The sequence below is a fragment of the Lytechinus variegatus genome, chromosome 11 (genome assembly GCF_018143015.1).
Source record: "Lytechinus variegatus isolate NC3 chromosome 11, Lvar_3.0, whole genome shotgun sequence".
Lineage (NCBI taxonomy): Eukaryota > Metazoa > Echinodermata > Echinoidea > Temnopleuroida > Toxopneustidae > Lytechinus > Lytechinus variegatus.
Genome location: NC_054750.1, coordinates 5,242,545 through 5,255,007, shown reverse-complemented (window position 1 = coordinate 5,255,007; position 12,463 = coordinate 5,242,545). Strand labels below are relative to the sequence as shown.

The 12,463-nt window shown below is 34.8% G+C and overlaps 1 protein-coding gene across 1 annotated transcript; it reads left to right on the top strand.

Annotated features, from left to right (window-relative positions):
- The first annotated feature begins 1,865 nt into the window (after positions 1–1,865).
- Positions 1,866–12,337, top strand: LOC121423591 (protein YIPF1-like). Its single transcript, XM_041618963.1, has 8 exons — positions 1,866–2,080; positions 3,729–3,759; positions 4,583–4,698; positions 5,037–5,205; positions 7,359–7,475; positions 9,229–9,383; positions 11,111–11,293; positions 11,867–12,337. The coding sequence occupies exons 1-8, from the start codon at positions 2,042–2,044 to the stop codon at positions 11,972–11,974; spliced, it is 918 nt and encodes a 305-aa protein (XP_041474897.1). The 5' UTR covers positions 1,866–2,041; the 3' UTR covers positions 11,975–12,337.
- Positions 12,338–12,463: the final 126 nt, after the last annotated feature.

Sequence of the window (12,463 nt, the reverse complement as noted above, 5' to 3'; positions counted from 1 at the left end):
CTTCATTATGATGAACAGTAAAATCCATTGCTATACAATGGATACAGTCTCTATCACTATTATAGCAATGTTCAAAAAGGCATTATCCTTTTCGTTGTCTGTATACATTATAATAACACGATTTGATTGATTGATTGTTAGCGCTTTGGGCCTGAAAAAGTGTAGTATAAGTAATAATGATATTATTACTGTTTGATATAGAGTTAATTGTAAATTGTTTTTCTTTTGTATCAGGAGGAGTATTGTATAGTTTCATCCTGAAATATATTTGTTTTGAACAATTATGATTTCGTTTCGTTCATTTATTTCATTATCGCTGTAAAAACTGAATTGGCACATGCTTTACAGGGAATCAATCGCAACATACATCGTCATGATCGTACTGTTTGCAAACATTGTATGCAAATACTGTTTATACTATAGTTTGTTATATCTTGTTCAGATGTTGTACTCTCATACCCCGAGTGGGGGTCGATAGAGGGATCTACAATCTACATGGTAAAAGTACGGCGTACATAACTGGGAAGTGTTTCAATAACATTTTTATCCGGCAAGTTGTCAGATCTGACAACTTTCCTTAGTTCTGATTGGATGAGAGGCATTGTTACTATTTGGCAACTGTCGGATAAAACAGGACTAGTCGCAAAGTCCGACAAGTCCTTTCATGAAAGGCTCCCCCGTTTTCACTATTGAACTTTATACGAACTTTAAATTTTGTTATCAGATTTTGATGATTTTTTCCAGCTATTTGCTGGATTTTACTCTATTTTTTTTTTATTGATAGTCAATGCAGAGTACCAGGATATTCCAAGTCTTGTCCTTGTGGTTCAAACATTTGTTTCTCTAGGCAGATAAGGCAATCAGAGTGCCGACTGGAATTTATCATAGACACAATGTTAAGTGTGTTGTGGAAATATAATTATAAAGTTTGTAACAATAAATTTCAGTGATGTTCAGGTTGAACAAAACTCAAAGAATTTGTAATATGTGTTTCTCTTAATCGTCCCCTCGTCTCAGTATATTTAGACTTTAGTTTCAATTAGTTTACTCATTAAGCTGATGCTCTTAAGTATTTCTACATCGAAAAAAGATCATCATAATAATGATGATAGTAATGATAATAATAATAATATAATAATAATAATAATATAATAATAATAATGATAATAATAATAATATAATAATAATGATAATAATAATAATAATAATAACAATAATAATGATAATAATAATTATGATAATATTAATAGCAGGCAAATTTCTTGACAATAGACCGTATCCATTCTGTGTATGAATGTACTTGTAAACTTATTGAGTTTCGTTTTGGTTTGTCTTCTTTGTCACGCTATTTGTTTACACATATCATTTATTTATCAAAATAACTAATTTGACAGTAATGCTATATACATGTATAGCCTAATCTTTTTTGTTTAGAATATTTTTGAACCCGGGTGTTGAACATTTATACTTCATCTGACCATGATAATAGTGACTAGGCTATGTCTATTATTCATTTCAAAAAAATAATCCCCACATTCTATTCGTTATTTAATTAACAAAAAATTATAAAATAAATGCAGAGGAAAATGATAAAAAGATCACTTTTTTATCTTACCTTTTTTGTTATCAAGAGGAACGAAAAGAGTGTTTATATCTATTAGTCTGTATAATCAGACTCTATTTAACTTTCATTATAAGTCAGCTTAAAACTCCATATTAATCGTCTTGAGAAGGCAATGATAGAGACATAATAATGAGATAGATGAATCAAATTATTAAACGAAATGCTTGTTCAAGTGTTGGCTCTCGACGCGACTCTGAACCTGGCCGAGCTAACGTCAAATTACAATTTGGTGTCTGATCGTGCAAGACTAGAATGATCTTGCCTTGAAGGCTTGACGTGGAACAGCTGCCTTCTGTAAGAAAAGAAAGACGTTTGGAAGATTTTTGTCGATATTTCTTCTTTTCTTTACATCAGAGTAGTAGCTCTAATATAAGCAGATACCAAGTGAACTAGACTTTGAATAAGATTACAGGGGAAATGGCAGAAACTACTGGATTGATAGTTGATGTTGATAAGGTAATGTTGACTTTTGTCCCACATATTGATTTTCGTGTCATCCTAACCCAGCCCAGGGAACTCCGGCCTGCGAAGGCGAAGCTAGCGGGCCGGAGCCCAGGCAGGACTCGTCCGTGTAATACTAGTCAAACATATACTCTCCAAAATGGGGTAGAATGTGGTCGTAATAGCACTCCAAATAAAAGGGGAAAAAACAAATTATGCACTTACCTCGATTACATGGATGAAATGAAGATCTATCCTATCGTGACACAGAATCCCTGACACCGAGACACAAAATGGACCCTCAGGCTCAGATTGAAAGAAAGGAAAAGTTAGACGTCTGTCGCATTCATTTTGGTATCGATCGGCATGATTGGCCATTTTGTTTTCAATTTTGTCAGAAGGAAAATGAAACAGAACTTTTTTTAGGGTCCAGTTTGTGCCTCGATGTCAGGAATTCTGTGTCACGATAGACCATCCATACAATCGAGGTAAGTGCATAATTTATTTTTCCCCTTTTATTTGGAGTGCTATTGCGACCACATTTAGGAATGTGACAAAAAAAATAAAAATCATGGAATTACATTGTAACTTTATAGTCCATTGGAAAGGGCTAAAAAACACATTTAAAATGGTTAACCATTACTCTAGGCCAAATATAAGAGAGTTATGATTTTTTTAATATTAAAAATCTGATTTAATTATTGCCATTGTCTTACCATTGCGACCATTCAAAATGTGTGACTGACTGACAAAAAATTTTTTTTTTACAAAATTGTACAAATTATTCATTTTACTCTATAAAACTGAGTAAAAACAGGTGATGAGAAAGGATATCAATAAATATTTGTCTTGATTGATCAATGTATTAAATATTTAATTAGTAATTATCAATTAGTAAATTGATATGTTAATTGTACATAAACTCATTACTGAACACATACATACTTATATAATTTCCTTATTGTTTGGAATTTTTTGACAGGAACTTAACAACACATCTTCTAAATGATGAAACATTGAATACTTTTAGAAAGATCTCAATATTGCAGTATTTGATAAATGTATTGATTAGTAATTATCAAATCTTGCTTTAAAAAATCCTGATTTGGTATATTTTGTTGGAAATTTTTGCTAAGGAAACGTGGAATATAATGGATATGTGATCTATGAATATAAGGAATGGAAGTATTTATTGACCAAAGTGCTACTTTATTGCTTTACAACAACTCAGAACTTCCTAAGTTCGCTATTAAAGTTGGTACACAAATGTCAGTTGTTCATGATAGCCCCATTCATTTCCCTTTTCTCTTCTCACTGAATTGCAACTCAACATACTATGTAAATGAATTTTCAGACTCTGTGGTATATCATGTTATCAGTGATATTTTGTGGTGATAATCGACTGTCACTGAAATCAAATATCGACCAGCACTACCCTGAACTACCTTTGCCATTTTGCTCTTTCATATTCTCTTTATTTTTTAAAGTCACTTGTAAATTATTCCACACAACACACATCCTATTGATTATTGATGTTATCTTAAATAAGATTTTCTTGACAAATGTAGACCACCTACGATTATGGTATTTTGCATTCAGCAGACATGATACCAAACTGCATTCAACATTATCATGATTCCTTTCTGGTTGTTTTTCTTCACAGGATGATGATCAGACTGATTTGAATTTTCAAGGTAAATATCTTATTTTTTTCCACAGGTGACCAGCCACCCCCAAACCAACAATAAGTCACCCAAAATGTAATTCTGGATTATTATCGAGTTTGAAAAAGCATATCCTAAGCTTCAAACTGATATATAACTTGTCAAAATTTAGCAACAATAATCCAACAATTACTTGATTGAATGCAGAAGAAACTTATCGAGAGCTTCACAAATTACAGTGTTTGAAGGTCAGGGTACACTCAAGCATGAGATGTGCTCACTGCAATCTCATTGAAACTTTCAGGCAAGGTCATTTTTCTTTAGGGCGCATTTCTATATTTCTCCACCAATGGGAAAATAAAAAAGGTAACAATGAAATTGACTGTCAAAGAATTCTCAGCAATCTTATCTTCTGGAATCCTTTGTCACATATTTATACAAACAAAGACTTTGGTGATAATTTTAATGGATTCCGTGCATGTATGGTAATAATGATAATGGGAGTGAGTTAGCTCAGTAGGTAAAGGGTCTGCCTGGTGAACCAAAGGTTGTGGATTTGAGTCCACCCCATGTGGATGACCGAAGCTTGGATTGTATGTAAATGTGCCCTTCCCCTGTTCCAGGGGGATGCAGGCTATGTTACAATAGAAAACATTCGGTCCCTCGGATAGAATCCAATCACTGCACTATTTGTATGTATGCAAAAGGAGGGGGAAACCCTGGTGCAATTGTTGACCTGCCCCCCCGATTCCGAGACACTTGCTGGTCATAGTGATTCAGTTCGCTTTTCACCTCCCAGGCACAGGTGACGCAAAACAAACGATCATGGGATTTAATTTGTTTCCTCTTTTAGACTTTGGAGATGCCTCTCTTCTTCAAGACTTGAATGATACTCCAACCAAACCTGCTCAAGTTCATACTGCCTTCCATGATGATGATCCCCTCGATGATGATGAGGGTGATACTGAGGTATTATCAATGAATGTTAAAAATAATTTCATTTTAATCAAAAGAATAATCATGAAAATCACAATTATTTACCAGTATTTATTGCTCGAGTACAAAATTTCAGGAACAACGAAATAGAAATAATAAAAATTGATACTCAACCCAGGTGAGGTGAATGGGTACTTGGCAAGGATTAATTCCTTGAAAGGGCTGGAAGACAGTTTGAGCTCAAGCTGGGAGAATGATAATAATAATGTGCCGAGCCTCAGAATAGATTATTTATAGATAGATGGCACTATGTAAATGCCTATTATTAGTAGTAGTATTGTTATTAAATGTTAACCCCTATTCCTCTATAGCTGTTATCTGGACAGAAGAAGCAGCCGTCACTGTGGACCTTTGAGTACTATCAGCAGTTCTTTGACGTGGATACCTCCCAGGTGGGCCGTCGTCTCCTCGGCTCCTTCATCCCAAACCCTACCAAGAGCTTCCTAGATTCCCACATCAGACCTTCCCCTGATCTCTATGGTGAGCTTCATCACTTTATCCTTCAAGATAAACTCAGGGGAGTGTTTCACAAACAGTTCAGTGTGACATAGAGTCGCACTTAAATCCCCAGTTTCGCGCAGTATTGACGACATTGCTGCATTGGTCAGATCATACTACGTTGATGCGCACTTCTGCATATTAAACAATAACATTGCGAATGACATTTCTGTGCATGCCAGTATTTAAGCATGACTGTAAGTCATACATGTACTTACCTTTTTGTGAAACACCCCCCTGGTACGTACTCGTAACAACAGGAAGTAAATTTTTTTCAGAATTGAAAAAAATTACACACTTATATGAAAAAAAACTGACATCTGATAAAAGGTTTATCAAGAAAATGTAAAATTACAATAACACCTAGCAAATAAAGATCAGACAAATTACTGAAAAATGTTTGTCCATTACTAGTTTGGTCCCACATGTTGTTTGCTGTGTTTGTTATACCAGGAAAAGCATGTGGTAATGAAATGAATATAAATTCAAGCAAGCCTGAATTAAAACTGTCTAAATAAGCATTCTGGCGTATGATAAACAATTTATGATTGCGTCCAACCATTTCCTGTTGAAATTAGATTTCTTTACAGAACTCTTTAACATAGCCTTTAACACATTTACTATGTAGAGCTGTTGTGGCTTAGTGGATTAGTCTTCGGACTTTAAACTACAAGGTCCGAAGGTCCGGGTTTCAATTCCCACCGTAGCACTCATGTTCTCTGGCAATGCGTTTGTCTACAATTGCCTCTCTCCACCCAGGGAGTCGTTTCATAAAGCTGCCCGTAAGGCGTAAGTTAAGAGTGACTTTAATAACGACCGGTGATCTTTTCTTTTTATAAATGGTATGTAACCAACACGTTCATTGGCGATGGTTTAGCGCGTAAGAAAGGATCACCGGTTCTTAAAGTTGCTCTTAACCTACGAATAGCTTTATGAAACACCCACCTGGTGTAGAAAATAGGTACCTGTAGGAAGGAATTCCTTGAATTGTTGATGTGCCCAATCAGGGTAACTGCTAAAGCCGGGGTAATATTATGCAGCGCTTAGAAACATTTGTACTAAGTGCTATATAAATGTTTATTATTATTATTATTGTAGAATTATGTTGCTCCCATACAGTAGGTTTTGTATATGGACCAATTAGATACAGTAGGCCAAGGGGTAATACATGTATGCCAATATGGAAACATATAAACCCCATAGAAGGTTCTGATATCAGGTTTGAACACATTTTAATAATAGTAAGACCGTGATTTTGATACTGAAAGCCAGTCTGTTTCTGTTTCTGTTATGGTAACTCCCGTAGGAACTCGGCAGGACAGCAGTTTTTGCTGGTAAAGGCCAAGCTGGTATATAACCAATTACCTTGGAAACATTTTACGTCTAGGTTAAACAGCCATAGTGGCTGACATAATAGACGACAGATATCACTCTTGGGCCTCATTTCAAAGTGGAGACAATGGCAGAGTTAGGATTCGAACTCACAACCTTGCGATTATGAGTCCAATGCTCAGACCACACGACTGCCTTTCCTTACGATAAGTCCACACTTGTAAATAATCAGATTGAACATTTAACCAAAAGAGGGTAAAAAGTGTTGAGGGAACAGAGAGGAGAAGAAGCAAAAGAAATAATAACATATATTAGTTTTGATATTTATGATTCTTATTCTAGTTTGAAAATAAAATAAGACACTAAGACATGAAATTTTCATTCTTGAAAACTGAAAGTGTAGTTTTAGTTTGTCAAGACAGGCTGGGAATGATTATATTGTTCTATTTTTATTTCCTTGAAACTGAAAGCTATATGTACACTTATTTTCATTTAAATAGTAAAGTTTTAGTATTTTTTTTTTATTCAAGTATAGAGTCATACCCATTACTATAAGAAATAAGTTGAAACTTGATTTAAATTTTAAACTTCATTGGGTAAAAACTCATTCAAACATTCTTCTGTTTTTGTTATTTGACCCATCTTTAGGTTTGCCGTGTGTTTGCATTCTTTTTCGAATGTGAATTTGTCAACAGACAGTTTTCTTTGTTCCCTCCCCCTTTTTTGTCTTCAGGTGTAGAAATTAGTGATTTAAACTTTTAATGGATGTGAAATAATTTGCTTTCATTCCATTTTTTATCCAGGTCCGATATGGGTATGTATTACCCTTGTTTTCACCATAGCTATTAGTGGGGACATGGCCGATTACATTGCTAATATGCATTCATCAACCTACATATGGCATGCACACTTCTCAAATGGTAATGTCAGCTTGATAGTTGAAGGGGTACTCCAGGCTGAATACAAATAAAATGCTGAAAATTTCATCAAAATCTGATCACATATAACAAAGTTATTGAATTCTAAAACTGCACAATATTTCGTGAGAAGAGTTATCTATGTATGTTGTCATGAACATTTGTTAGGTGGGCTGATGATGTCACATCCCCACTATCCTTCTTCTTATGTTATTCATATTTTCATCCGTGTGTATGATATATCCCATTATAATAGAATAAGTTGCAACAATGAATAAGCCTATCAAATGCATTAAATCATTGTCAATATATTTGTTAGTTTATGGATAAAAACATTGAATAAACACAACTTAATGGAATAAAGAACAAGTAGGGATATGACATCAGTTTGCTCACTGAATAACCATGAAGACAGGCATAGAAAACTGTTTCACCAAAATTATATAAGTCTTTAAAATTTCATAGCTTTTTTCTTCCTCTGCTGCAATCGTATTATTTTCAGCCTGGAATACCTCTTTCAGATAAAAAAAAAATTGATCATTTATTATTGATATGAACCTTTTTAAACATGTGATCAATCTTTGTTCCTGTACTTATATATCAAATAACTAAATAGCACACTTTAATAGGCCTGTATTCTGAAATCTAGTTTGACTGTAACTGTGATCTTGAGTTGCCATTTAACTATTAATATGGATGGACAGATGTTACACATTTGATATGAGAGCCGATACAAATTTCTAAGGAGAGTCGCATCTGTCCACTTCCTCCCTTCGTTGGGTAAATATAAAAGATGTCTGACTGTTTATCATATTTTGTCTCAAAAATACCAGTCACTGCACATTGCAGGGTGCTACATAAGCACTTGCCCTATTGCCCGGGGCAAGTAAAGCTTAGAGTCGGGCAAGTGTTTTGAAGTAAAGACCAAAACTACTTGCCCGAACTGGGCAAGCAAAATTCTTACGGTAGAATGACCAAAAATACAATAGGGTCGATATCATATATTGACACTAATTTTGGTCATGGCAGGCAAGATAAAGTCACTGTGGAAAAATAAATGCAATAACAAAGTAGATCAGTTCATGTCAACAGAGAGAAAAAGGTCAATGGTTTATATAACCACAAAACTTTCTTTTAAAGAGGTAAAACTTTTTTTTCAATGATTTTTTTGGGCAAGTGAAATAGATTTTTGGGCAAGTATATTCCACCTATTTAAAAATTTACTTGCCCGACTGGGCAAGTGCTTCTAAAAAGTTTTGTAAAAGAAAGAGAGAGAGAAAAAAACACTTCAACTTTTAAATCCATTGACATCAGTCTCCCATTCATACCTTAAAATTCATTGTACTCACTGTTTCTATATAATAGAACTTCAAAGTCTTGCAGCATCTGTAAATTAACAATACTCTCCTGTCAGGTCCCTTCCTTCATCCAACTCTGGTTCCCTGGTTGTTCCCAAATCTGTAAAGACATTGGAGGCACAGGCTTTTGCTCATGCTGGCCCTGTTCTCTTGAATGATCTTCCCCTGGTTATCCATGACTGCACTTCCATTGACACATTTAAACATTACCTTAAGAGACGCGTCTGTTCAATGCTTCCTATTCTTAATTGTTTTTTTATTTATCGCTGTATTTGTACTATTCTCTCTCTCTTTCTCTTTCTTTTACTGCGCCTTGGGCGCTCTGCAGAGTGGATTTGGCGCATTACAAATCACATTTGTTATTATTATATCACAATCTACTATTTTTCTCATAACAGTTACAATAGCAGCAGTAGTCATCTTTGCCTATGCCTGGATTATCCCGTCTTGCCTGTATGGATTCTTACACCACAGAGGAAACCTAGGTGGCTATACTTTCTTGGAATTAGTCTGTCTCTACGGTTATTCGCTCACTATTTACATTCCTATTTCGGTAAGTGCCCTTTGTAGGTTGTTTTAAAAGTACACTCTAAACCTTAAAGGTCAAGTCAACCCCAGAAAAATGTTGATTTGAATCAAAAGATAAAAACAATTAAACAAGCATAACGCATAAAATTTCATGAAAATTGGATGTAGTATTAGAAAGTATAAAATTTTCACTTAATTACACGAAACAGTTGTATCCAAATACACATGTTCAGGGAGGAATAAATCTTTGTGTCACAGGAGTGACAGGACAATGAGAAAATATATCATATGTCATATAATAAAATACAAAAGAAATAGCGAGTGGATGATGTCATCAGTCCCCTCCTCTGCATACAGACCAGGATATGCATAGATCTGTTTTGTGAAATTAAGCGAAACTTAAAAATGTCCCAAATTTCTTGTAATACATCAAATTTTTATGAAATTTTCAGTGTTATGCTTGTTGGAATTTCCTCTATTGATTCAAATCAAGAATTTTCTTGGCTGGATTTGACATTTAATTATTCAGCCATCATTTTCACCTGGAAAGCATTTTATTAACATTTAACAAAAGTCTAAAGGTACTCCCTGTAATGTTTTCTAATTTCTTTATTTTATGTAGATGTGCTTAATACATATGATTAATACTTTGTGTTGTTTAGAATCCACATTTACTGACATGTACACTGTATGTATTACATTACTATTTATTAAGATTTCCATTGTGTTGGTAGTGTGCAGTATGAATTTATTGATTCATTATTGTATTCATCAGTCTTTTATTGTGACAATTGCACTTTTACCAACATGTAAACTGTAGGGGAAGGTGGGGTAAGTTGAGCATAGGGGCAAGTTGAGCCACCAGCCCCAGGCCAATAATGAATGAGTCAGACATTGTGGTGGTGTCATGTATTGATGACCCATAGCATAACCCCTAACCCCACCACATTGTTTTCAACTTTGAAACAAAAAGTTTTTTAGAGGGAAAAATATGAATTTCAGCCAAAAAAGTAAAAAAGAGTGTGAAATAGATAAGTGCTTTATAAACACACACGTCTTTAAATATAATAAAGACATGATAACAACATTATTAGTCCAGGTATGGATCTTCATTCTTGTCATAGTCTTTTATAGGATGGATGCATAATAAATGTGTGGATACAAAATTATCGCACTAAGTTCGGACTGGGGTAAGTTGAGCCAAACAGCATGGGGCAAGTTGAGCCATGGTAATTCCTATGGTAATGTATCTTGAAAAACAAACCATAAAAATCGATTGAAATGCTGGCTGAAAGGAGCAAATTTACATGACTGCTCTTTTCCTTTTAAAGGATGTTAGTATTTATAGAGAATTAGCAAGTGAAAAGACTTAAAACAAAAAATTGACATGCTAGTTCTCCCCTCATATATTTTGTACATAGTTTTTGTGGCTCAACTTACCCCAGAAGGTGGCTCAAACTTACCCCATATATGGGGCAAGTTGAGCCATTTGACATCGTTTTTTTCAAAGGTCACGATGACTTTCAGTGTGGGGATAGAAAGTTATATATAGGTGGAAAATATTTCATAAGAATTAAATTTCAAGGCAAGGTACGGTAGGTACCTATCAATTCTAACATGCAAAAAGCAATAACTGTCACAACTTACCCCGCCTTCCCCTACGTATTATATAGAGTTCTATTTATTCAGATTTATTCAGATTTCACTTGTGTGCAGTGTTAATGTATTATTTATTGTTTGTTCTTTCCATAGTTGCTGTGGATGATTGATGTAGACTGGCTGAGATGGGTCTTGGTCCTCATTGGTCTGGTTCTCTCTAGTGCGGTCCTAATTCTGGCCCTGTGGCCTTCGGTCAAGAGCGATGATAAGAAGTTTGCTGCCATCGCTCTCTTCCTTGTATTTGCTTTTCACGCTGGTCTCGCTATTGGTTTCAAGGTTTGTTTTATGTTATTGGGTAATTTGCCCATTTAATGGAAATAGCTCTCTGAGGTTTCGAAAGAGCCCCTGTAAATTCTTATTGGGTTTGATTTTGACTAATGGGTAAATAAAATTATAAATTATAGCCCCCCCCCTCATGATCTTAATTCGTGCCTTGGAACTATTGATAATGACATTCATCATCTTTTCTTCAATGTTTTTTTTGATATATTTTTCCCCATTTAATTGTGATACTAGTTTGGAACTACAAGATGCTATATATTTTGGATTTTTATTATCTCAAGCTGTGGTATGATAAGTCCCCTCCCCTATGAACAATTGGCACCCAATGTTCACATGATGCACAAATTAAATTTTTAGATTGTACATGTTTTCTTCATAGTTTTCTTTCTCCTTGCCTCACTTCTTGTCCTTTTTTTCTGTCTTTCGTTTTTCTTTTCTTGTCTTTCTTTGTTTCTCTTCCCCTGCTGTTTTTTTCTATTCTGTGCCTTTCTCTCTGTATTTCTCTATGACCTACCCTCCCCCACATGTCATTTGACTCGCTCACCTCACTCCCTGTTTTCATTTCAGATGTATTTTTTCCATGTTGGACACACCGTAGATCCCACGGCGCCCCCAGTCACAACCAAGGCAACGGTTCACAACCTAACAACAGGACACATCAAGCCACCCACATGAACTGTGCAATCACATCATATCAAAATAAGAGTCAATTATTTATATTTCTTATATTTTTTCCCATAATGTGGGAATTAAAGTGATACAGTGGGTAGTCAGTATTACCTTTGACCATCAAAAATTGAATTGGTATAGCAGGAATCTTATTTCTAGATGTATCAAGATGAAATATAAACATTGTGAGAATAAGGAGCTATATAATTACATTTTTATACAAGGAATATCCTTGCATTCTGATTTTCACTTTATCAATCATTATTTATGATGTATTTTGTATTTTTTGTCATATCTTAATTCATTCTTTGTCGCTTTTGTATTGGCAGCATCTCACGGTGGTTACCCGTACAGATTATGTATCCCTGATCAATTCTTTGCCCGTCACAGACATAATCTCTCTTGTCTTTAATATTCTTAAATCGCAATTTTTTTGTAGCATCTCATTTTGTCATTCCACATTTGTAGTCCAGAGGCGGTGGAACGTGAGGCTCA

Bases quoted from the DNA above. Each gene is read 5' to 3' on its own strand.
- LOC121423591 (XM_041618963.1), top strand. From the start codon at position 2,042: ATGGCAGAAACTACTGGATTGATAGTTGATGTTGATAAG. The intron at 4,699-5,036 runs GTATTATCAATG...ATTCCTCTATAG, and splicing joins ATGATGAGGGTGATACTGAG to CTGTTATCTGGACAGAAGAA. The intron at 5,206-7,358 runs GTGAGCTTCATC...TTTTTTATCCAG, and splicing joins ACCTTCCCCTGATCTCTATG to GTCCGATATGGGTATGTATT.